This window comes from Citrus sinensis, chromosome 3 (assembly GCF_022201045.2).
Source record: "Citrus sinensis cultivar Valencia sweet orange chromosome 3, DVS_A1.0, whole genome shotgun sequence".
Taxonomy (NCBI): domain Eukaryota; kingdom Viridiplantae; phylum Streptophyta; class Magnoliopsida; order Sapindales; family Rutaceae; genus Citrus; species Citrus sinensis.
Genome location: NC_068558.1, coordinates 51,838,943 through 51,866,056, shown reverse-complemented (window position 1 = coordinate 51,866,056; position 27,114 = coordinate 51,838,943). Strand labels below are relative to the sequence as shown.

Sequence of the window (27,114 nt, the reverse complement as noted above, 5' to 3'; positions counted from 1 at the left end):
AATATTTAATCTGGAATCTAATAGAAAAGCAGATATACATATACCAAAGTTACAGAACAATAACTCAAAAATCTACCCCCGATTACGGAGGAATTTGTCCCCTTGGGGCTTGAACGGCAATACGCGCAAGAAATGAATGTCTTAAATTCCATATTTTATTAGGAAACAATTAACACTAGCCTTAACAACAAAACTCGGAGATTACAAATCTAGAAGGCCGAGTCGGCGAGAGCACGCAATATGGCGGAGGAAGAAGTGGCTATGGAATTGGAAGCCGTACAAGCCGTATACGGCGACGAGTGTGTCGTTCTCGATTCATATCCTCCACATCTTCATCTTCGCATCAAACCTCGAACAGCCGACGTCTCCTCTCAGCAGGTCCATCTCTCTCTCTCTCTCTCTAATTTTACATTTAAGCATAATAGAAAATAAATCCAGTGATTTTTTTTTAACGTTAAATTATCAGTAGTTAACTACTTTAACTCATTATTGTGTAAGTAATAGCGTAGGCTTTTATTTCTCCATGATTATTGTTGTAAACAAATTAAACTATTCTGCTCTTGATTATTATTAATATTTTAAAAACATTATTGTACTATTTTCTCTTGTAGTTTGTGGAAGCAGTTATTGGCATAAGAGCAAGTCCTAAGGTATGTTAATTTGAAATATTATTTTCTATGTTTATTTGAAATGTGAAAGTTCATTTTATAGCATTATTAGTTTATGTGCTAACTTAAAGCAAAAAAAAAAAATCTACTTGTTTTCGTAGTATCCTGAGCATCCACCTCGCATTGATCTTATCGAATCCAAGGGTCTTGATGATCAAAGGCAAAAACATTTGATAAGTTGTATACAAGACAAAGCTCATGAGCTCACCTCTTGTTTAATGCTTGTAGCACTTTGTGAGGTAATTGTTGCTCCCCTTCTGGTGATACTATTCGTTTACTCATATTTATACATATGAATCATTTACTTTTGTAGCATTATTAGTTGATGAATTACTTTGGGTTGGTGGTTTGTGCAGTTATTCCATATTGGAGTTTTTTTTTTTTTTTTTTTTCTTTTTGTAAACATTGATTATGATATTTATATTTAGGAAGCAGTGGCAAAGCTTTCTGCTATGAATCACCCTGATGGTGACTGTCCATTATGTTTGTATCCTTTGTTCCGAAAAGACAAGAATGTTGAAGTCTTGCCATTTATGAAGTTGATGTCTTGCTTCCATTGCTTTCATAGGTAAGAGTTCTGGCACTGAATTATTTTACTTGGTATCAGGCACTCGTTTTGGTTTCTAAATTTGTTTAGTATGGCAGTGAGTGCATTGTTAGGTGGTGGAATTGGCTGCAGAATGGGATAGAAACCGATTCTTGTGCAACTGTGCATCCTAATACAGACATGCGGAACCAAAAAGGTTTGACTTTAATCTAAATTGACGAGGGAGTTTGTGTCTTTTTATTAAGAGTCTAGGTGTATTAATTGTTCAGTTGAGTGAGTTCTGCATAGTATGCTTCTGAAATGTGATACTAGAATTGATTCTAAAGATTGATACAACTGATAACCAGTTATTTCTATCCTTTTCTCATGAATAAAAATTTTCTACTTCATGGATAAGAAGTTTGTTCTATTTGTGGTGGGCTTTCACAGTTTGTTTTTGCACTCTTGTTTATTAAGGTGCACTTGTGTTATGAATTACATTTCTTGACGAGTAAAACATTGTTTCATGAGGTACCATCTTGCAGTTTTTATTTTTCTAAAAGTGAAGATATTTAAGATCTTGTTTATTTTAATATTCTTTTATGATGTTTATATCTCATATGTAACTGTTATCGTTAGACATGCTTGGACCAATTGATGGAAACATGGGAAACTGTCCAGTTTGCCGCAAGGTTTTTCATGTCAAGGATCTTGAACATGTGCTCAACTTGGTTGGCAGTCAATCCAGTCATCTGGTATATCGTCTATCTCATTGTATAATAAAATTTGTCATCACATTTTAGCTTATTGTTCCCTTTACCTTCAATCTTAATGCATTTGTTGCTCAGCAGTAGCAATGTTTGACTTGTAAATTATACTCTCTCAGATCTTCTGTTCAAAATTTCATCATTGTAATCTTTTTCCTCCTTGTATGAATCTGGTGAAGTAAATTATTTTATTTCTTGAATTTCAGAGTTCCAATGGAAATGAAGTTGATGATGATGATAAGTACCTTCATTCTGATTCGGAGAACATAAGAAGACAGAAATTTGAGGCCATACTGAAATTGCAGGAAGAAAATAGTGGTCTTATTGAACCCAAAAGGGACTTAGTTGTTTTGCCTGGTATGTTTCTCCCACAACCAGCGACATTGCCTACCCCAACATCAACCAAAGAAACCACTGAGCAGGAACAAGGAGAGCAGTCTGCCCCTGCAGAGATAAATGCCACCGGTTCCTCAAATAGGGCCAGTGGTAGTAAGCACTGGAATTCGGGAATGAGAAAGCGAAGAGGAAGAAATCTCAGAAACCAAAGACAATGGATCAGAAAAGATGATAGTAGTGTAAATTAAGTTCTCATACTCTGATTTTGTCATTTTGAGTTCTTGGAGATCAAAATCGATTGCTACATGTCATCAAACATTCATAAAGAGGACAAAGACAAACAAAAAGAAATGTGTAAATGTATTATCAGCTTGAAATAGAAGTCTTGAAATCCAAAATTTTTTACCATGATTTGGTGAGTCAGTTTCAAAGACCGAAAGTGATCGTAACTTGCATCGAGTATTCTTTATATTTTATCTTGCACTTGAATCTCGCATGGGGGATGATTTTGATCCGGTAAAGATGGGCCCCCGTAAAATTTATTGAGAGCCCAGGTATTGCTATACGAGTGAGCTGGGCCTATACATGCAGTGTTTGTGTCTCTAGTAATGCTTTTCACACCCTGTTAATATCCTCCGAACACTCCATTTTTTTATAACCATAATTTTACTGTCAGTGAAAATTACATAAAATGACAAATATAAATTTAATTAAACTAAAGTTTCTGGATAAATCATAAGCCTCCAACTATTTCTTATTTCTAATATATGAAAACTTATTTTTTCTGATAAAATCAAAATAATGAAGAAATAAATTACCTAATAATAGTATGGTTAGAATTTAATTTATTTATTCTAAATGATAGTAAAGATAAAAATTATAATTTTATTTTATTTCCCTTTTTGTAATTTCATAGAGGAAAGAGATATAAAGAATAAAAACCGGGGTTTCTTAAGGTCTTGTATCTCACCTGTTAGCATCGAGAATGGTAATATTTGACCCCATAATAAAATCTTTTATCTCAATATAACCCTTTAATAAAATTTTTCCAGAATATGAGAGTAGCGTGATAGAATACTATAATGCTATAATATTCATATATCTTGCAGAATTTGAGAGTAGAGTGATAGAATACACAATTGAGTGTTTGGTGAAAGGTAATTTTGAGATTTTGAGATTTTTAATTTTTAATAATAAATTTACTTTTTAAAATGGGTGCAGAGAGAAATTTGGTGGATTTAAATAGCCCCACAATAAATTAAAGGGTAAAATACTCTTAAACACTTATTTTAATAAAAATTTATGTTACAACGATACCCTTTGATTAGATTACTATTAAGAGTTGGACTATTGGCACCCCTTTATTAATCTTATAAAACTCCTATTATATTATAATTATATTTAAGGATAAATATAAATAGAATTAACTCATTTATATTTTCTTGTTCTCTTCAATTTTATTATACTTGCACAATATAAATATATTTTATTATCAATAAAATAATATGAATTTAAGAAGTAATCGTCTAAGCTAAAACAAAATTCTTGTAATAAACATAACAATTTAATTAAGATATAATACAGTGGAAAAATCAGTGAAATAAAATTTTATCCTATTGCAAATAATTTTTTAAGAATTCTCAAATTAATTGCTAACCAAAAATATTATAGGCAGGATAAAATTGTATTAAACCCATAAAATATTTATTATTTTCTAAGTATAATGTTTTTCTTATTTTTTAATTTTTCTTTAAAAATTAATTAATAAAGAAAGTTTGAAGAGATGAATACAAATAGTAAGGTTGAAAGAGTGAGAAAAATATTAGAAACTAAAAAATTCAAAAATAAAAAGAGTATTCATTGGAAAAAAGAAGAAGATATTTTTGGCATTAAATGAAATACAATTGAAAAAAGGGTTTCAATAGGATTTTGGAGGGGTGCTAATAGTTCGACTCTAATATAAAAGGCATGTCTTTTACATCTATTTAGTGAAATTATCATTGCACTACTTCTATTTTGCATTATATTCATCAAACCCTAAAATATTCTAATATGTTTTTTACACCACATTTCTTTGTAAATTTGTATCAATTAGTCACTTTTGCAATAATACCGTTAAATAATTTAAATGAAATGATAATGTTACCCCTAAATAAATTAAAAGATCATTTTATCTTATAAAAATTTTGAAAAATAAGAAAATTATAATTATGAAAATACCCCTAAATTTAATTTTAAAAAATCCCGAATAGAGGTATTCAACTTATTTTTATTAAATTTAGATTTTTAAAATTTTAATAATTTTTTAAATTAAAAATTTGTAATTTTGTAAAATTCTAATAAAAAATAACTGAATTTATTTATTAAAAACTATAATTTGGCAAAATCTATTAAAATAACTAAATTTACTTATTAAAAAAATAAATCCCAAAATTTTGTAATTATTTTTATAATTATAATTTTTTATTAAAATAATTTTTATTAAAAAAATAAAAATTCTAATTTTGGGATTTATTTTTTATTAAATTTAGGGGTATTTTTATAATTATAATTTTTTATTTTTTAAATTTTTATAAAATAAAATGGTCTTTTAATTTATTTAGGGGTAAAATTATTATTTCGTTTAAATTATTTAATAGTGTTAATGTAAAAGTGGCTAATTAATACAAATTTTAAAAAAAAGTGGTGCAGAGAACGTATTAGAATTTTGTGGTGGTTGGATGAATATATGATAAAACAGAAGTGGTGCAATGATAATTTTCCCATCTATTTATTATCGAAAATATTTAAATCTAAATAAAATTAGTGGCTCATTCAAACTAAAACTTTGGAATTTAAGCAATATCAAATACAATACATGTTTGAAGACTATACTCTTGAAAATCAGTTTCTTCTATATTCTATTATAGCTCTAGATGGAATCATCCATACTTGAAAGAGAAAATTAAAATATTCTTGGGATATTTCTGGAAAATTGAAAAATCTAAAAACCAAATCAACCGTGCTCATAATTTTTTTTTAAAAATCCTTATATTTATAAATTCTTAGAGACATATCTAGAAAGTAAAACTAGTTTTTTTTTTTAATGTTATATTCAATATGACCAAAGCCAATCAAAGTTCAACATACCCAACTTAAACTAACAAATTGAAGTCCATTTAAGTTCGGCATTGGCAGGATTGAACCATCCCATTCTATAGCTCAGGGAAGGAAGTGCCGATGAACCCAAGCAAGAAATTAGTGGGAGAAGTGGTTCTTTTAGATTTACTAAAATTCAAAAAATAGAGAATCAATTTCACAATTGTAGGACTTTTATTCATGAAAACAATTCTTTCTAAAATTCCTATGAGATTTCATTTGATAATTTGGTTAAGCGTAGTATTTATGAAAATAAAAGGAGTAAAAAGTGAAAATATTATTTTCGTTAGTGGGTGTAGAGAGTAAATGGGTTTAATGAGGGATTTGATGAGTACAAAAATCTTGGGCGATGGTGATATTTAACCCTAATTAATTTATCTCTTCAGGTCCACTAATTTATATGTTAAAATGACCCTTAGATGAAACCTAATGGCTGATGCCTAATTGTTTTATCACAAATGAAAATTCCATTTTGCTGATAGCTACTTCCATTCTAACTGATACTTTGATAGCTACTTCATCCAAAATGCTCAAAAGAAAGTTGTTTCCATGTATTTAATAGGAAGCTAATATTATTTTCTCTCAAGAAAAATTACCTGATCCGTCCGCAGGAAGAGCAAAATAGAAGCCAGCACATTGCATATCTTTTACTAAAACAGTGTTAAAGGCTTTCAAGATTAGTTTCTTTTAAATTTTTAATCGCCAGTCAATCATATGTACACATGTCAAGCCATGATTTATGAATTTTGATCATATGTCTCAATCGTGGCCTCTGGGTCCCCGATCGATTGGATTATATAGTTGATAGACGAGTGATTGTTCCACTAATTAACAAACTTCTTGTAGATAATTAACTTGTTTAGAAATTGGAACAAAATTAAGGCTAAGTAAAAGTTTCAAAATAACAAATCTAGCTAACCTGCCTTTCCTTTACCTTGTCGTATCAACCAATCGATTTTCATTTACATAGCAAGGATATTAGTTGATTATTTCATGTTCTTTAATCTATTAAAAGGTTTGTATAATTGAATGATCTATTAAGATTCTTTCTAAATTACTTGACGAAGAATTGTAGTGATTCATTGCAAATTTGTAACACTTTTTGAGGGCTACAAACCAACTTGCGGAGATCACAATAATTTATTATTTAGTTGTAATATAACTTCAAATTTATAATTTAAAATATGCATCCGCAGCCAGCTGAAGAATTGTTTTATTCTGAAAATGGAAAAAATTATGTATATTTATAAGGTAATTATGAGATGATGAAGATGATATATGTATGCATGTAGAGCGAAATTCGATTCCATGACGACGGTACTTTTCGTGGAGCAAAATACAAAATCATATTTTATGGATAAGAATGTATAAATTTATAATTAAATCTTAGAAATACACAAATTTTATAAGTACCAAGAATATTGGCATAATGTGCAAGTCACGGCATCTCATGCATTTTTCGTCTACTAACTTTTTATGCATATTATTTTTTATGCCTCGTGATGATATATTGTAAATATATATCATAACATATGGTCATCTATAAATAAAGATTTAAACTATCTGTTAGGTTAAAAATGAAAAAGAATGAGGCATATGAGCGTACGCGCATGTACAGTCTCTAATTATTAATTTTTTTTTTTTTACTTTTATTCAGTGGAGATGTTTAAATGTGGATTTTGTGCCTATAATAATTAAATGAATGAAAATATTATTATTTATATAATAAAATAACAAATCTACATGAAATCTATATTTTTACGTCCTCGTGAGATATGAACATACACACACCCACACTTGTGTATGTCTGGACCTTTTCAAAAGAATTTTTTTTTGCTAGAATAAATAATCAAACGGGATTTACTTCAAATTATTCAACGTGAGTCCCCTGCTATCTAATGGTTAATACTTTGGGTCCCATTAATTATGCCATATTTGTTTAAAAGAAAGATGGGTTGGCAAATATGTTAGCGCAAATAATTACACACACACACACACACACACATACCTAATAAAACGTGAGAAAAAGGTCTAAAATTGTAGGGCACAAAAAGCAGTGACAAGAGTGGATATTGAATGACTGCCCGAATTAGAAGTTGCATGAGATGCATATGCGCTTTTAATAAATTCCTTTTCTTTCTTTCTTTCTTTCTTTTTTTTTTCCTCTTTTCCCCCACGATTTTCACGAGTATGCGTTGTTTGTGCAATATGGTTTCCCTTCGTTATAACTTATAAGCGGCAACATGTATTACAGCTAACTTATAATATATTGATTCTATTAAGTGATAATTGAAGATCATCAAGCAAAAACATATGAATAGCCATAACCTTATCAACTAAAGGAGAATTTATTCGGTAGCTTATTATGTATAAAGAAGGAATAATAGCTAAAGAGTAGAGTAAAATAATTAAGAATTTCTATATATAAGATAATGATTTCATGAGTGATTGTATTCACAAAGTATTTCAAGATAGCATCATATATTCAGTTACTCATCTGATCTTTAATGCATATATATATAAAGATTTATATGGCAAATATAAAAATCTTAGCTTGGTAAGCAAGCGCTTCACATGTACAATTGCTCTTTTAATCTTTAATTAATGCATGTATAAAAAGATTTATAAGGTAAATATGAAAAAATCTTAGCTTGGTATGTATTGTTGGCTTGATGTTCTATTGTTATTGATATTTGCTAAAATTGTGGAGGCTATTAGACAATGGAGATGAATTGGCTTTGGAATGTTACCTAGCGAGGGGTGCATGGAATTGCCAATAAGACTTCTTGCACTGTTCGGACTTTGTATATTCCGTATCTTTTTTTGACAGTGCACTGACGATAGAGGGAGGGAAAAAAAAAAAGGCTGGAATCATATAAAAATAAGAGTTGTAATTATTTGATTATTTCAAGATTCGTAAAACAATTAACTGGCGCAAGAAATATTGAAGCGTAATATATAAAATGTTATATTTTATTTAATATCCTTATTGAAATTATGATGTCATACTGACGTCACAGAGGAAAAAATGACTTTACTTTCAAATATATCAAAACTTATAATACAAGATGAATTTGAACAAGAAAACTTCTTTTTAACTTCAAATATTAATCTATTATTGTTTTTAACCCATTATAAATTGATTTATAAAAAGAAAAACTTTTTTGCGTATAACAAGTCAACTAATGGTGGTAACAAAAACATAATAGAATGTATGATTCTATAAAGACATAATAGTAAAGTATATCACCAATACTTATTTCAACCATTTATAATTTTTTAATTTCTGAAGTAATTAAATATAATAACCCTAAAAAGAAGTTCATTTAGTAGGAGAGAGGAAGTAATAAACCTTACCCCTGAAACTAAAACAGGATAAAGCAGTTGTGTAGTATGGTAGGCACAAGAAAGTAAATAATAATTGCAACAGTTCAATTTTTTTTTCCTTTGCAAATTATTTAGATTAGAATGGTCTAAAGAATTTTGATGGATACGTTATAAAGACATATGATTTAATAGTTTATCTGCACCGACTATATTAAACCATATAGCTTAATTAATAATTTTTTAAAGAAAACATTTTCATTTTAACAAAGTGAAGATGTTACTAACAAATTTAAAAAAACACAAATTTCAATATATGAACATACAAAAAATACAGTCTCCATTATATTTATATATATATATTATATTTTGGTGGCTCCATATTTTAACGAAGTAAATATTCTCACTAAAAAAACTATACATAGGACTTCTCAGTGCAATAAATACAGTATAAGGGTACAATAAGACCTGCTAACTACATATTTAATTTGAAGTATCAACTTGAGCAGTTATTGCTCTTGCGACCAGCTAGCACTGCCGATCTCTACCAATGTGCTTTACAACTTTCACATTTATCCCTTTTTCAAATTCTTCATATTACTCATCACCAGGCTCTTAATTCAGTTTATTTTTCTATTAAGGAAGATTAAGATCCTTAACTAAAAGCTAAGAAGTAGAGACTTCGGATTAGTTAAGAGATCGAGGATGCTCATACAAATACTAGGAGATATTCTGAAGTCTCATGTAGTTAATTAATTTTCCATTACTTCCATGGCCATGAAATTATTGCTTAACACAAACCAATATTTATAGCATGAATTGGTCCACTTTGCCCATCTTGTAATTATTGAATTCACCTATCCCGTAACTACATCGTCCCTTCGCCAATTGCTATTTGCTATTCTTAGGGGACATGAAAATAGGAATTTGGATCTGCTCCTGAGAATAGAAACAATTTATTTATAGTACATGACCTACATGTTTATATAGTAACAGTTCAATAATCACAAGCCTTAACGGTTTCTGATGCTACCAAACCAAGAGTAAGAAATAATGGAATCGGGCCTTCTTGTGAACTTTCTTCATCAATTTCGCAGGAGATATTTGTACCTAAATATAGCTTAATTCTCTCCAAGAACAAAAAATTAACATAAAAATCGCATTCGAAAAGGAAATATTTGACAAACCATTAATAGGTTTTCTTGCATGTATGTGTGTGGACTCCTTCACTCTCACAATCTTATAAACTTGTGGCTCCTTTTCCCTTTCATTGCAGCCAAGAAAATTTTGAAGAAAAATTAATTTCTCCAATTCTTATTTCAATATTTTAATTTATATGACATCACATCAGATTTTGAGAAATGGTATATATTCACTATATATGTAATAAGTTGACAGAATGCATGGAAGAAATAAATAATATGATCTTTCCAATTTTTTTGAATGAAGTATTAATCAAAATTTATGCAAGAAAAATCTTGTAGCAGCTAACTAATTAATTAAGTCATAAAGTTTGCAAATAAACAAGAGACCTGAGTCATTATGATGCTGCTAGCTTGAAATCCAAATCGTAGATGTTCGCGCGAAGATCTAAGCACTTATATGACAGATTAGTATTATAGAATCTATAAGCAGATCGGGATCTGCTAGCTTGGTCTTATTTGACTCTAATAAAGAGATTGAAACAAAGAGACTCAGACAAGTTAAAATGTCTTATAGAAATTCTAAACTAGTTAAACAAGCCAAGATTATTTCGCACAAATTTATTTTCATTTTGCTCCTTCCAAGATCGCAGTTTTATGACCATAAGAAATTGGGAAGTTTTGACATGGTGTCAACTTCTAAGCATATAATATGCAAAGTGTTTGGTCTTAACACGTATAAGTTAAACCATCTTCTAAATTATACCATACAAACTGATGCATCAATTTATTGGCAAGCTACCAAGAAATCTTCTTGTAAGGAAAATTCCACATCATTTTGAGCTTCTGAGTTGAGCGGAAATACTTAAACGTATACGGAAATAACGAATACACGACATTTATCGATTACATAGATTAAAAAAAGGATAAGAAAAAGAGGGAAAAAACAGGTAAAAAGAAATATGAAAACACAATGTGACAAAATGGATAAAGATGTGTATGAATTGAAACAACCAAAAGAAGGGAATGAAAACACATTCACAAAGGAAGGTTACTGCCGAATTAACTCTTAAAAGAAAAGAAACTTGGGGAAATTATTCAAACGTGATAGATCGAGCTGTAGCTAGGCACATGCAAAAATTGAAACGTGAGATTAACATGTAAAACTGTGAAGTCTCGATGCCTCATCACGTAAATTAACAAACAAGATCATATAAGAGAACGTGTATTATTGCTGGCTACCTCGTTTGTCCTAACAAGACATGTGGTTACAATAAGACTGAATCTACAACCACTTAACCGCAAACATAACCTAAACTCTCTCAATCTCAAACTAGCTAGTTCGCATATATATGTGTGCATTAAAATTAACACTTTAGCCTCTCTGTGTGTGTGTGTGTCTGCCAGCTAAGCCGATCGAGAAATCCGTCTCAAGGCTCTACAGTTAGCATGCTATAATGCCCGATACTTCCCGAAAGTGAAAAAATTTGCCATTATTTTTTTTGTTTGAAAATTTTGGCAAGAGTCAAAGCATCCAGCTTGATTGAATGTGGACTGTTCGATGTGACTTTTACCCTACAAATCCCATTTGCTTCTCTCTCTCATCATCTGATCCTCAATCAGTAAATTGGTGGATTCCCATTTTGCGGTTTTTCCAGTTATATAACCCGATCCTTCTCCCCACCAACCGTATGTACCCACCTTTCTTTTTTTCATCTTCACTCCCTCTCTCTACTCTCTACTAACTCGATTCGTATACCACCACCACCTTTTCCAGTTTCTCACACACACACATAATTAATTATTTCAAATCTAGAGTCACAAAAAAATGCATAATATTAATAAAAATATTTATATTTTTTCGGCTCTTTTCATCAACATCCATTGATCACCTTTTCTCTCCGTCCCACCTTTTTCATTTTTTTTTTAGTGGTACTAAATTAAAAAAAGCCCCCTGTCCAGCCAATTCCCATCGATCTATAAAGCTAGCATCATTCATTCAGTAGCTTCAGCTTCAGCAGCAGCATTTCCTCTTACACAAAATTAAAATGAAGCTCTCTTTGAAACCTGTGCTCCCATGCACACTCTCATCTCCACTTACACCTTCAAAGCGCGCAACGTTTCGTTTTCGTTGCTGCACCATCACCCAACCCTTAACGCAGAACCAACCTGCAGTAATGAAGAACTGCTGGGATTTGGAACGCTTGCTTGACCCAGTTAACTATAACTACTCGGACTGCTTCCGGTTTAGCAGTAGAGTGCCAGTTAAACTCGGTGACCGATGGATGGAGTATCAGGGCATGCAAAACTGGGAAGGGCTTCTTGATCCATTGGATGATAATTTGCGCGGCGAGATTCTTCGATATGGTGATTTCGTAGAAGCTGCTTATAAGTCATTTGACTTTGACCCTTCGTCTCCTTCATACGCGACATGCCGCTTCCCCAAAAACACATTGCTTGACCGGTCCGGTCTTCCTAAAACCGGTTACCGTTTGACGAAGAATTTACGTGCCACGTCAGGTACCAATCTTCCACGCTGGTGGATTGAAAAGGCACCAAGTTGGGTCGCAACACAGTCCAGCTGGATTGGTTACGTGGCAGTCTGTCAAGATCAAGAAGTGATCTCACGGCTGGGAAGACGAGACGTCGTGATCGCTTTAAGAGGCACGGCCACGTGTCTCGAGTGGCTCGAGAATCTCCGTGCCACACTGACTCGACTTCCTGGACCTGGAACTGATGGGTCAGTGTCTGGACCCATGGTTGAAAGTGGGTTTTTGAGCTTGTACACTTCTAAGACTGCTTCGTGCCCGAGCTTACAAGAAATGCTTCGTGAAGAAATCAAACGATTACTCCAAACTTACGGCGACGAGCCTCTCAGTTTAACGATCACGGGACACAGCCTTGGCGCTGCTCTGGCTACGCTCGCAGCTTACGATATCAAAACCCACTTCAACGGCTCCCCAATGGCGACTGTTTTCTCCTTCGGGGGTCCACGTGTAGGCAACAAGTGCTTCCGACAACAACTGGAAGTACAAGGAACAAAAGTGTTACGTATCGTCAACTCAGATGATCTTATAACCAAAGTGCCCGGTTTCGTGATGGATCAAGGCAACGACGTGGCAGATGCCCACTTGGCAGCTCATCGCTTGCCCGGGTGGATCCAAAAGTGCGTTGAAGATGCACAATGGGCTTACGCTGAGGTTGGGAGAGAGCTAAGACTTAGCTCAAAGGACTCCCCTCACCTTAGCAGTATCAACGTGGCCATCTGTCACGACCTGAAGACGTATCTCCACTTGGTTGAAGGATTTGTGAGCTCCACATGCCCGTTTAAAGCTACTGCCTCTGCTAGGACTAGGAGAGTCCTTAAAAATGAAACTACCCAGAGAGAGAGAGAAAGAGACAGAGTACGCTAAAAAGACATAAAATTTCCAAACCACAGAAAAAGATAAAATTAACCAACCTTGTAAATTATATATATATATAAACTAGTGCTAAGTTACATTCATATAATTTATAATTTTTTTATATAAATAATGAATGGTTATATAACTTATAATCCTCTCATATAAATAGTAAGTGGTGTAGTGGAGCAAGTTTTGAAACTAACTTGTAATCAAATTAGAAAGAGAGGAAGAAAAAATTCGATTCACATTGAATTTTTTAACCAGACGCTATCATGCGCCGCAATCGAAACCCGAATGTATTATATTAGTTTGCTTTTGTGGCAGAAGCTGTGTTAACGTTAACTGTACATACCCATTACTTGGCAACTTTCGTAATATAATAAATTATAATAAATAAATACTTCAAAAAGGCCAGAATTGTTTTATGTGGACGTATGGGGATCAACGCTATCACTTGACATGGGGGTTAAAAATACTAAAGCACCCTCTGTACCGACCACACCTTCGCCAATTGTGCCATCGCACGCGTTGTGGCACCGACTGGGGAAATGAAACTCTTTTGTGTGCACTGATTGATGATGATGCCTAACTAATCAAGCGCCGTCCACACCAAACAAAGACTATCTGCTTGTTGATATGGATGCTGAAGATATCACACTGTCTTTAGTTGTACTGAACTTCGATTTCTTGGGTCAATTTGAGACACGTTAATTAGTACGGTACAAATTGGTAAAGCTACCATCTCCCTGCACCCCAGCTGCCTCTTCATTTTTCAAGAAGCGTATAGGCCAAAAAGTGCCGCAATATGTTTTCTCTGACCAAGCTTTTTCAGTTTTCACGCGTAAGCCAGAGTTTGTCTATTAATTTGTATTCTTCGTCGAGTTATTATTTTCTACCCAATTCTTTGCCTTTTATCTTGAAGTAAACTATTTATGACCTTTTTTTTTTCTATTGTTCGTTGGACTATCACATTGTAATTGCAAATACTTGATAATATATGTATGCAAGTAGTACAAGATGCATACAAACTTGTGATGTAGAATGGGTGCGTAAGTAGAATGAGCAGGATATGTACGAAACTTATGGATTCATAACTTAAGTTCGAAACTTATGAAGAGACGAATATAAACTGGTAAAATATGTCGTATTGACTCGTGGTTTTGATAAAAATTCCATTTCTTTGAATCTCATTTTACATGTTTTAATTTATTCTTCCTATTTTTTTTCTACTTTCACTTGGTAGAAATTTTCTGTATAATAATAATTCAAGTTTATCTATTTTGGTAAATTTGCTTTAATTATCTAAAATTAGCATTAAAAAAGTCTCAAAATCCTAATTTTATTACTTAGACAGACTTACTGATAAATTTCAGACTTTTCAAAAAAATTTATTTCTCTATTTTTGTCAATCTCAACATTTGTTTTTTTTATCCGTGTGTTTGCCCTGATCATTGGGATGATGAGAAGAGAAAAGCTACTTAATTATTAATTGAGGATCGAGAATACGCGATTCATCTCATGGTGTCTAGACATGTCAATTGGTTTTTCTCTCCAAGAGATAAGAAGAACGTATGCATCATACAAATGAGCTAGGCAGCTGATGAACGAGAATGACTATTTCTTTTCCATGTTTTAAGAACAAACCCGTTGACAAATTAATAATCTAATTACAGGTAGTATTGAATGGTGACGGATTATCAATGAATTAAATTGAATTATATATATATATATATATTTTTTTTTTTCAAATTCTGGCGACTGCAGCACCCAAAATATAACATAAGAATTACTACTATACATGATTTATTTAGATTGCATATATTATAATCACGATTATTCATCAAATTCTTCTGCGATTCTTAGCCGTAACTGCTGACTTCATTCAAAAGGGAATTTTTAGTCAATATGTTCTGCTCACTCTCGGTGATGCTGAAAAGTAGATGTGCATTGCTGTGCTTGTTATTGCTGTCCGACACCATTGCATCAAAAGTAAAGCCGCGCTCCCAGCTTTGTTTTGAAAACAAAGTTATTTTCACCCGATAATTTTTTTTGACAAAAAAAAATCACAAATTACAATCCCTCGATATCCATCACCTCCTTCTTGCAAGGCTTTACAGAGTTACTCCACCCAATAATTTAAAAAATGAGTAATGATATAGCCACAAAATTTTGTACAAACTGATGTGCCATGATAAAATTGATTAAATTAAATATCTCTTGACCCACATGATTTATTTTCATTATTATGTATTTTCATTCAACTAATGAATTAATACCAAATTAATTTATGCAAAATAAATTTATACAAAAATTTATAGTTGTATCATCGCTCTTTAAAAAATATTATCACCAAACATTTCTATGCCTTCACTCGACATTCAGGGCTTCCATTTTATAGGGCGCCACCATCACAAAAGGAGCATTTAGCTTCTTGTAAACTGGAGTGATTTTTGTTAAATGTATAGATCTTTTTTGGGTAAATTGTACGGACAAATGACGATCATGCACTGAAAAATGTGGAAGTGAGTAACAAGAAACTAAAATGTCTTCCTTTAAAAATAAATACACAGGATCTTACTAATTTATAGTTAATGTACCTAAAACCTACTGCTGTTTATTTATTGTTACATATTTTAAGATAATGTACCTAAAACCTGCTGCTATTCATTTGTTGTTACGTATTTTAAGTGGAGACTTAATTGTAAGTTTCATTACATATAACTTAGAAAAACTCAATATGTGAATGGTCATACTCCAACTAAGCACTAACAAAACAACACCGATCTAAATTGTACTAAGTGCCAGTTTGGTAATATTGTAACTTTTAAAATAATTGTTATTAGCCGTGTGGTAGAAATAATCAGCTATGAGAAAAATTAGTTAGTCGTTTAGTAAAATTTATTTCTAAAAATATTGTGAATTTTAAAAACAGTCATATATGTTTGCTAAATCTTACTATTAAATTGTTGTAAGAATGTAAATAATAAATTAGATGTAATATTGAATAAAATTTATTTATACATTTATACATAATTTTGTTAAATATTTTTTATTGTGTATTCATAATAATTTATAAAAAATAAATATTTTTATTTTTATGTTAATATACTTAGTAATAAAAAAATAATAATCTCCTTAAAGTTAATGATTTTGTTTCCTAACTTATAAGGATAAATTTAGATTTTTATAATATATTTGATTTTCAAAATTAGATTTTAAAAAGTTACTTCTTTCTACTTTTCAAAATTTATTGTAAGATAGAATAATTTTGTTAAAAATAATTTCTAAAAAATTTTTTGCCAAGCACCAAAAGTTAGTTTTTAAAATTTTTAAAATTACTTTTGAGCCTCTTAAAAATAATCGTAAATTGACAATAAAGAAATAATTATTACCAACATCATAGAATTCGTAAATTCGCCCTCCTTACTATTATTCAATTTGACTCAACGGCCAAGAACACTGATAACATATAAATAATAATAATAATAATAATAAATCATCTTAAATTGGGGATCTGTTCCATAATTGCAATACTACAGTCAACATAATTCGAGAGGAGGCCACGTACGGCGGCGGCCTTTTGCGGGCATCTTGTTTATGGCAATGACGGTGACAGTAACTTGTTGTGTTGTTCTACTTCTACGACGTGTTCAATTGGTCGTCATACATGTCCTTAATCCTAATGGTCCTAAGTCGGTGGACACTTAACAAAAATTAATCAGACTTTGGTCCTCTTAAAACTTGATGAAAGTCATAAGTCTAAAGAAGACGGTGTGACAATGAAATTCAAACAGAATTATAGCTGAAGTTTGTAAAACTATCTAAAAGCTTCTTAGACTAACTTTAAGATTTTTTATTTTTTATTTTTGGCATAACTTCTTAAATAGAGTTAGCCTTTTTTATTATTAGAAGTTTTCTAAATGAAGCTTCTATTAAAAAAATCTTAGTTATTTGGTTATTAATGAGAGGTTTTATTTAAAATTATAAAATTATTTTAATTTGTAAATTTTTTAAAGTTATGTTATGAAACAATGAAATAACATTGTCAAATAAGTAAACAATATTTTAGATATTAATATATATATATATATATATATATTTTTAAAATTCAATCTCTACTTTCAAAATCTCAAAATTTAAATTTTTATTAGTTGAGACAAAATAACTCATTTAATTTTCAAAAATTTTATTAAAACAATAACAAAAAGATTTTTTGAAAAATTATAGAATTATATAAGCATTTATTATCGTTAAATAAGTAATAGTAACATATATTCAAAAGCTTTTGAAATAGCTAGAAAAATTGTACAGGTTCATTTGCACTGACCTGATCTAGCGCGTGGGCGAAAATATCGCAAATTAGGAAGCTACATTTGGAGAAGCCACATTCCACGACATCGCTAAGGCTTGATATGCTGCTAAATCTGCCTCCTGGACCAAAACATACGTGAGTTGCGGCTTCAAAGATATCAAGTAATTTTCAAAATCTTCACATAATTTAATCATCACCAAACGTGGACCATGAAGATTAATTCAAATTTCATTAATCCAATAGGAGGATAGTGATGGCACAATTGAAAAAGACATCAAATAACCGGCGCTCTTGCGTTCACAATGAAACATTAGGACATATTTATTTAAAGCAGTCTAGAAGACAAACCAAGTGGGTTGGTTAACTACATACACAGAAACCCAAATCTTTGTCCTTGGGAAGTAAACATTTACCCAATTAAAATAGGCAATATACAATCTCATCTAATATTTAAAATTAATATGCTCCCACGCCTAAATATGGATAGTAAATTAATTTATTTAAGTTGGATATTCATACATCTAGTCTAATTAAACTACAAAATATCCATCTAAAACTTTTTAGAATTTGGATATAAATATATACATATCCATCCTGAATAATTATAGATTTATAAATGGATAATATCCATGCACAACAATATATTTACTATCCCTACTTGAGATAATAAGGAAACTCTATCCTACCAAAAATAAGTGAGAGAATTATTTAATTTGTGTTGCTAATGTTCTTGACACCAATGGTGATTTATGATTACATTGTTACATTTAAAATGCAAAATGCACAAAAGGGTCAAATTTGAGCACCAATTTAATTAATTGTGAAATCGTCTCGTATATAATTGTACAATAAAATACGAAGCGGAAATCGGATCCGCAGAGGTATAGTGTGAAGGTGAAAATTTTGCTATCTACCCAGCTCCTTATGGTGGATCCACAGACCACCAGATGGCTAAGCTAATATTTTTTATTTGCAGCCAAATCTGCCTCCTGGAAGAAAACATTGCGGCCTCAAAGATATCAGGTTACTGTCTAAATCTTCAAAATTAATCATTTACCAAACTTGGACCTTAAGCTGGAGCCTGAAGTCTTATTGGGTTAAGTAAGTATCAAAGCTGAAAGTAGACAAGGAGATGGTGATGGCTCCATTAAAAGAGACATCAAATCGGAGGCGTTCCCGCGTTCACACTGCTGCCTAATTCTCCCCGGACCCCGGGCCTTTTTTTTTTTTTTTCATGTAACAACATTTTGCATTCCAATCCCATAATTTTTAAATCACAACAAACGAAACATATAATAAAATTCTAGTGATAAGAGTGTGATACGCCGAGACTTCCTAAAACTCTCTCACAGCTTCTGATGGAATTATTATAACTCACAAAACAGTAATTTCACAATAAGTCAATTTTAAGCATGACCTATTAAAATGTCAATATATATATATATATATATATATATATATATTTGGGAGCCCTTAAATTAAATGTAACTTAACAATTTCTTATATATAGATAAGGGCATATCAACAGTCTCCTAAAAATACATTTATATTTCACTTGTTAATATTCATTGAATTGAAAAACACTCGTTGATATATAAAAGAATGACACAATTTGAACATAATACCTATTTAGTAGTGTTCTTCATTATTTGTAATTATTTAGTTTATTGTTCTTTTCATATAATTGTCTATATAATCCAACTGCAATAAAGCCAAAAATATGCAAGATTAGTAGGAGAAACAAAAGCATGCATATTAATTTGACTTGAACTTGATGCTACAGAATAAACCAGGAGAAAGCCCCATGTGTTTACTATCTTGCAACACCAAGCTGGGCGTACACAATTTGCCGAGGGTGTTACTCATTGTTCATATGTTTATTATATTGCGGATGTGCTTTTCAACGAGTACTAGAATTAAGAGTAGTGCTAGCTGCAGGTACACATGTCAAGAAAATTATCCCATATGCTACACATTAAATGAAGCGACGCTTACCATGTAAGAGCTAGCTAGAATAGTGCAATAAAAATTAGGATAACAAAATTAAGAGTTTCTTTAATGAACAGCACATTATGTGACAATTTATTAATTAGTGATATGTAGTCATTAATATTACACTAGATACTTTAAACAGAAATTTATTAGTAGTCTAAATCCGTAAAATTATAGCTTAATCCAGGGGTTTACTTAGGAAAAAATCTTCGCAAAATAAAGGAAAGACCAACCCGCATCTAATAATATGTACAAATTAAGAATGAGTCTCGAGGAGAATTCAAACTCTTGCCTTCCAAGATGGAGGAAAGTGTGATCTGCTGCCACCAAGCAAATGGCCTAGATGTTGACCGTTGAGTAAGGATACTGCATTACAATGAGATGATCTCTCCTTTGGTATAAATACACAGAATGAACGCCACTTCATCTTCCTTCTGAATTATTGAGAATTGAATAAAAAAATTAGAAGACTAATTTAATATTAGAAAAACTTTAGCTCACTAAAGCACAAGATATCAGAAGAAAAAGTTTAAATAAATTCAAGCGTAGTTTGTTTCTTTGCCTTCTCTGGAAATGGTTAGAGTAAGCTAAATATATCCCAACAGAGATTCATGCATCTGCAAATCACATAGAGAAAATAAAGTGTGCTCAAATAATAGTCCCAGACAAACGTTTAACAAATGTATGAAAAATTGAACACGGAAGAGTATTATCTAGCTCGCAACATGGAACAAAAGACAATCGGCATACATGTGCAGCTGACACAAAGACGGCGGTAAATTATAGGTCGTTGTATTTTGAAGCTCAGGATGACTCTTTACACTTCTTTTCTTCTCTTAAGCATCACAAAATAGTTCATCATCTAGATTGTTAGTCAAAGAGACATTAATGCATGGGAGTTCATTTTTCCAATCCCCCTTTCAGTTTCTTTCATGCGTGTGTGAACATAGATAGATTTGCTTTGAGTCATGTTCAATTCCATGTATGATTTACAGTTAGGATATGGAAATATATTTCATCTCGAATAAACTCAAATTGGTAATTGGTAATAATTACAAAATTTATTTAAATCATAAATCTTGAGTATACATAAGATAATAATGTTAATTAAAATAATCTCACACGCTTTTTTTCCTCGTTTGCATTATTAAATAGATCAACTAACAACTTATAGCGCAATTATTACAACTATATAAGAAAATGTGAGAAAATTTCAAAGGCAAAGATGAAAAGATTGATTCATTGCTCTTTAAATTAATTTTGCTTTTTTTTTCCCTTTCTAGCTACTTTACCATGAACTTGCACTACTTATTTAGTTGTTCGTCAAAAGTTTTTATAAGCAAACTTTTGGAATAATTGACTTGATTAAACAGTTGTAATATGTGAACAGCTTTTCCACTCATCAGTCGCTAATAGCACCATCAAAGTCATCAATCACGAGAAAATTTAACGCATGCTTGTGATTGTCTTCGTGGCCCCTGATTACGCTTAAATATGAAGCAAAACTTCAAGAAATCTCGGAGAAAAGACATTGAGGGAATTCCTAGTCATGGCGGTGTTCTTCTGAAATCTCTGTTTGATCTTTTGAATCGATCTTTAGAATCGTTACCAAACTTCATTTTGACTGCGAAGTTGGAGGCTTGTGGGGTTAAGTCAAATCTAATCTAATACTAGATAACACTACAGAAGTCAGAAGCAGAAATTGATTAAATATTGCACAAAAATATAATTGAAAGGACCAGCCGAACGAAATCAGGCTTTCTGCGTTCACAGTTGCTGTAAGACCTAATCTTCCCATCTCAAACTTTACTTATACATGTATAATTTTCAGTAAACTCTAACTAATTTCTCAAGTAAAAATTAGAATAATATGCACATGACAGAGTCGTGTGCATTTTTATCATTATAATTTGCTTCTCTCTGATGATGAAATCATGAAAATGTACTTCAACAAGAAAGATTAGATTTAATTCCCTTTATAGATCAGGTGGGACATCAATGAAGAATTACGAGAAAATTAAGACGAAACAAGACGGACATTAATGAAGAATTACCTTAAAAATTACAACACTAGAGTATTCGGTAAACACACTTACTGTTGCTTTTAATCAAAGTTGACTTGATCCATTACTTGTATGATGAAATAACTTATAATATTTTTATTATTTTATTAAAATTATTATTTAAAAGTCATATTTACTACACATTTTTAACTTTTATTATATAATTATAATTTTTTTATAACAGTTATATCTTAAAAAATTACTAACACCTCAATCTCAAATAAAACCAATATAGCATTGCTTCGTCTCCGATTTCGCCAACTTCATTTTCATTTTCAGGCTAGCTTCATCAGTGAAGATTCCAATTTTGTGCAACGCTTTTTAAGTAACGCGGATGGCGACGAGTAAAATTGACGGGTCCTTATAGACTTGGGTACTTAACTTGGGCTGGGAACTATACTGGAGGCGATCCAATTTAATCTTTAATTATTTTAACTTTAATTATATTAATTAAATAATTAAATCATAATAATTTTAACTTTCAATTAGTCTAACTTCCTTGATAACACAATAACTAAATAAACCATATTGATGTTATTCTTAACTTAATAAATAAAAAGATCACTCGTTCCCATTGCATCTTAACAATAGCAAATAAGGTAGTGCTTCCTTTTAGAATTAGTGTGGGAATCCTGAAGAGTAAGGATCTCGGGATTAAGAGTGTGAAGTATGAGTAGATTGTTTATTTACACTAAAATAAGAGTATGAAATAAGAATTAAAGAGCCCGTTTATGAGTGTGGTGAGGTAACTGGGCTGTCAAAGCCTAGCTACTAAGGTGTTTGGTAACACTTGTAGCTAGACTTTGGCATCTTAGCAATTTTTTTTTTCCCAACTTTTACCCATAGCTATAGCTTTTACTCCACAGCAGCTACAACTTAAAAGTTACAACACCTCACTCACAAACACACCCAAAATCTCATTTTTGTGTTTACTTTATCTCTAAATACACCCAAAATCTCATTTGTGTGTTTATTTTATCTTGGATTGTGAGTCATTTTTTTTAAATTACAGTTTTAACCTTATATAAAGAATCTTAGTTTTTAATTACAAAGTGAATAAAAGAATATATTTGTAAAATAAACTATTTATCTTATTATTAATTTTAATTATATAAATTAATAATAACTATTAATATTCTTAATTATGTAAATCATAATTTTTCTATTAATTTTAATTTTAATTATGTAAAGTAAAAATTATTGATAAGAGCAATACAAATGAAACATTATTATTAATAATGTAGTATAGAATTAATATTTTCTTAGAACAAATTATCTATTATTATTAAATAAATATAATAATATTATATTTTCAAATAAATATAATAATATTATATAGCACATCGTAATATTACCAATTCTTTATGAATATAGTTATATTATATTTAGGTATGTTTAATATTATTATTTTAATGAATACAATATTATTAAATAATATAATAATATTATTAAAATAAAAATGATATTATTATTATTTAATAATGTAATATTATTTAATTTTAATAAATATAATTATGTTATATTTAATAAATAAATGATAAAAAAACGAAGAGATAAGAGTGGATTCCCACTCTTTTTTTTTTTTTTCATAGAATTGGGAATCTTTCTCTTCATTCCAATAAAAAATGAGACTCGTAAAGTAGTATTCTCACTACTCTCCTTAAATGAGCAAATAAACATTAAAATGAGAGGAATTATCACTCTCTACTCCCACTCCAACAAATAGTCATAGGATAAAAAGTATTTTTGTCAAAAGCTTTAGGCCTAGTAATGATTTCTTTCATTTAGCTCTCCAAGAAAAGTGATCTTTGATCCACATGGATGTCAATATGGACCCGATCAAAAATTTTTATTTCCAGAATCCCCCACCGAAAAAAAAGAGAAAAAAAGAAATTGGAATGTGTTGCTGATGATTGAATTGTTTTTCGCAAGGTCCCATAAAGATTTATACAATAAATTAATTATAGATCTCACAAATTTCTCATAACTATTTGGTGCGGAATCTTAAATATTTGCATGTTTTTTTTTTTCTCCACCTCATTGAAAGCAACCGTTTTTTACGATCAGATCAATTGATTGCTCTTTAGACTTGAAGCTTATAATGATACATGTCATAATGGGTCCGATTACAACGTTGATAAAACCTATACAAAAAAGCTGAAACTATTGGTTACTTTTTACGTACTTGAAAATTTTAGGCAAAAGTAAATGACGAGCTAGCCTTCATGTAGTTTCCAAGATGACAAACCCCCAAAAACAACAGGAACTAAACTTTTCAAAATATTGGCTGAAAAAAGTCCCCATTAAGTCTATGGATACCTAATTGATCATTTATGAACATTCGCAGCTTAAATGTATGAATTAATTTTAACAATATGATGTAGTTTTTCCTCAAATCCGCATTTTTTCAAGTGCAAATTAACATCTGTAAAATTAAATAAAAAATTATACGCTGTATTGACTATAATTCTTATATCTTTGCTGAGACTTCTCTTGGGATGGGAAAAAAAAAAGACGAAAAACAAAAGAGAAAGAAAGGAAAAAGTTTTGCTCACAAATTCATATGATGTTTGTGAATTATGGTTATATTGCAAATGTCACACATTACAGAGCCTCACAAATTAGAGACATTGTACTTATACCTCTAGACATATTTGGCTCTCAAAAGCACAAAAACAACCATGTAAAGACAGTCTTGTGATATTAATTGTGGGGGCTATATTGGTATCCATGTTTCTCACATGTTGAGGCCTCAGCCCCTAAGTTGGGCACAAAATTAATGACCTCGGATATTTATTATTTTCTTTTGTGCTTTTATCCAACAATAGCTCCATGGTATGTTTTATTTAGACAAAAGCTTTATTATTATTTTTTCTTTAAAAGAAACGGGGTGGGTCGAGCTCAAAATTTAATTTTTTTTCAGTTTCTATTTACTCTCAAAATTTGAAAATGGATAGTCGGCCAAAGAAGGTGGTGAAAAAGGAAAATCTCTAGGCCAAATCCCTAGGCACAAATACAAAAAACTTCAAATATTGTATTAGAAAATTGGTGATTTGTGCCTTGTTTGCAGTTGCTTTTTTCAAGAAGTAATTGAGATTATATGAGATATGAAGTCCAAACCCATTCAAATAGATAAAAATAAATAAAATAAATAATCATTTTATTTCGATATCATCAACATGACTGATACCGGTAAAACCTAATTGTTCGATATATTAATTAAAAACAAACTTTCATAAGTGTATCACTAATTTATTAAATAGTAATTACTAAGAATAATAATATCATTCTTAGTAATTGGAAGCTCAATTATGACACATTTTAACTAACTTAATTTAGGTATAGCAAAATCAAACTTCAAAATAATAATATTTCTAGAGAAAGAATTTCAATTAATATTGTATTCAGTCACAAAATAGGACTGTATATTCTATTTTAATTCTCGGCCAAAGAAGAACACCATATACGAGTAATATTCCCTCAAATCCCATCCTATCAGATGATCTGGGTGTGGAATATAAAATATTAATCATTATCCTTATCATTTATCAACTATTTGGGTTTATGGCTGCGGAATATGCAAAGTGAATTTGGTATTGAGTAAGAAAGGATCCTTATCAAAGCCTTGAAATGAGAGTACTAATAAATAATTACAATCTTCTTTATCCGATTCGATTGACAGGATATGACTTTCTACTAAAATCCACTTTATGCTGTTATCTCTACTTTGGCATATTACGTTTAGTTAATTCTTATCTTAATTAACACTTTATCTAAACGCCTTTTTCTCCAATCCTTTCTGCCACACACTTTTGAGTGTGATGAAAATATGAATACAAGATTCTCCCTTGAGAAGATTTTAAAAGTCATTGACTAATCAAGAACACTTGGAAAGTTCTGCATATAAGATAGTAAACACCGAGAGGTTAAGAACTTCAGATTTTTTTTTTAAAAGAACATTCCATATCCACAAAACGATTAACCAATAAAGGAAAAACTTGGGGCAGTGATATGTAAACTGTTAATGGAAAAAAAATAGAAAAAAAGAATACGCCAAAACACAGTGATGAGAGCGCCCGCCTAGATTAATCATTAACATTGTAATCTTGATAGCTTATTTTCTTATCTTGTTATATTCTTAATCCGTTATGTTCTTAATCATTAACACTGTGACAGGCAATAAACATTTATAAATTCCAAATTTTAAAGTACGAAAAAACGCATAAACCGTGCGATTTAAGCGCTTTAAGTTTAAACCATTTAAAACCCTACATTTTTAAAGTTTTTTCGAACTTTTCCCGCACTTTAAGATCTCAGACTAGAAAACTACTAATATATAGATTTAAAAGCTTTAAGTTTAAGCGTTTTAAGTTTTAAACCTTTAAAACCCCACAGTTTTAAAGTTTTCTCGGACTTTTTCCGCCTTTTAAGATCCCAGATCAGAAAAACTATTACACTATAAATTAAAAGTTTTAAGTTTAAGCGCTTTAAGTTTTAAACCTTTAAAACTCCACAGTTTTAAAATTTTTCCTAATTTTTCCCTCACTTTAAGATCTCATACTAGAAAACTACTAATATATAGAGCGAGCTTTCAATTAGCAATATTTAATCATATTAAAATTAGACACAAGTTAAAAGATTGTAAATTTTATATTAAAATTTACGTCCTTTTATTTTTAACTTGTCCTTGATTTTAATAGAAAAATTGACAGTTAATTTCTCACTATTTGAATTATCATAGACCACTTACCCTTTATTGTTTTTATAATATCTAATAACTTTTGGCAAAAAAATTATTGAGTATGATGAAAATTAACAGTCTCCCACTTCAATGTGGTTCCAAGATCTTGATTGAAAAATTATTCTGTACGTATATATAAATCTTAATTTGTTTTTCGAGTTCCTGACAGAGAAGTAGGGCTTTGCAGCGGAGACTCCTCTCGAAAGTGAACTTTTTGGCTTGGGCCACGATCGAATTGCGAAAAAGTACTAGAAATCAGTACCACCCAACTCATGAAATTCACGTGCTAGAAACGCGTTGCTGCATGGTCGGAAAGACAAGTTTGTCATTTTCACAAGATGAATGTTTTCAAAATTTTCCTCAACCTAGTTTTGATTTGAGTGTCATTTTGCTTTGACTCATTTAATCATCATACATAAAAGGAAAATCATTGTGGGTCCGCTAGCCGTTTCTCTATTCTTTCACCCGTATCTATCATCATTCATCACATCATTAGTTATATTTACCCACCCCACCCCCGCCCCGCCGTATAATCTTTTTGCATGAGCTGCCGTCCACTCTTCCTCTATAAAATAAATAATATGCACACAGCTAGTTGTCGCAGTCAGTCTCATTCGAGTGAAGTGAAAAAAGAAAAACCCCCTAGTACTTATTTATTTATTTATACTCTACACACATAATAAATAAAACTATCAAACACT

At 30.9% G+C, this 27,114-nt stretch overlaps 2 protein-coding genes across 2 annotated transcripts; both read left to right on the top strand.

The window, feature by feature from the left end:
* Positions 1–2,705, top strand: LOC102625474 (hypothetical protein). The gene is made up of 7 exons (XM_006464354.4): positions 1–378; positions 612–650; positions 770–907; positions 1,097–1,236; positions 1,314–1,411; positions 1,834–1,949; positions 2,168–2,705. Exons 1-7 carry the CDS (start codon positions 241–243, stop codon positions 2,543–2,545), a joined length of 1,047 nt encoding a protein of 348 aa, XP_006464417.2. The 5' UTR covers positions 1–240; the 3' UTR covers positions 2,546–2,705.
* An 8,513-nt stretch (positions 2,706–11,218) lies between these two features.
* On the top strand, positions 11,219–13,594 carry LOC102626630 (phospholipase A(1) DAD1, chloroplastic-like). Its single transcript, XM_006464773.3, has one exon. The coding sequence runs from the start codon at positions 11,950–11,952 to the stop codon at positions 13,312–13,314; it is 1,365 nt and encodes a 454-aa protein (XP_006464836.2). The 5' UTR covers positions 11,219–11,949; the 3' UTR covers positions 13,315–13,594.
* The last annotated feature ends 13,520 nt before the right edge of the window (positions 13,595–27,114 follow it).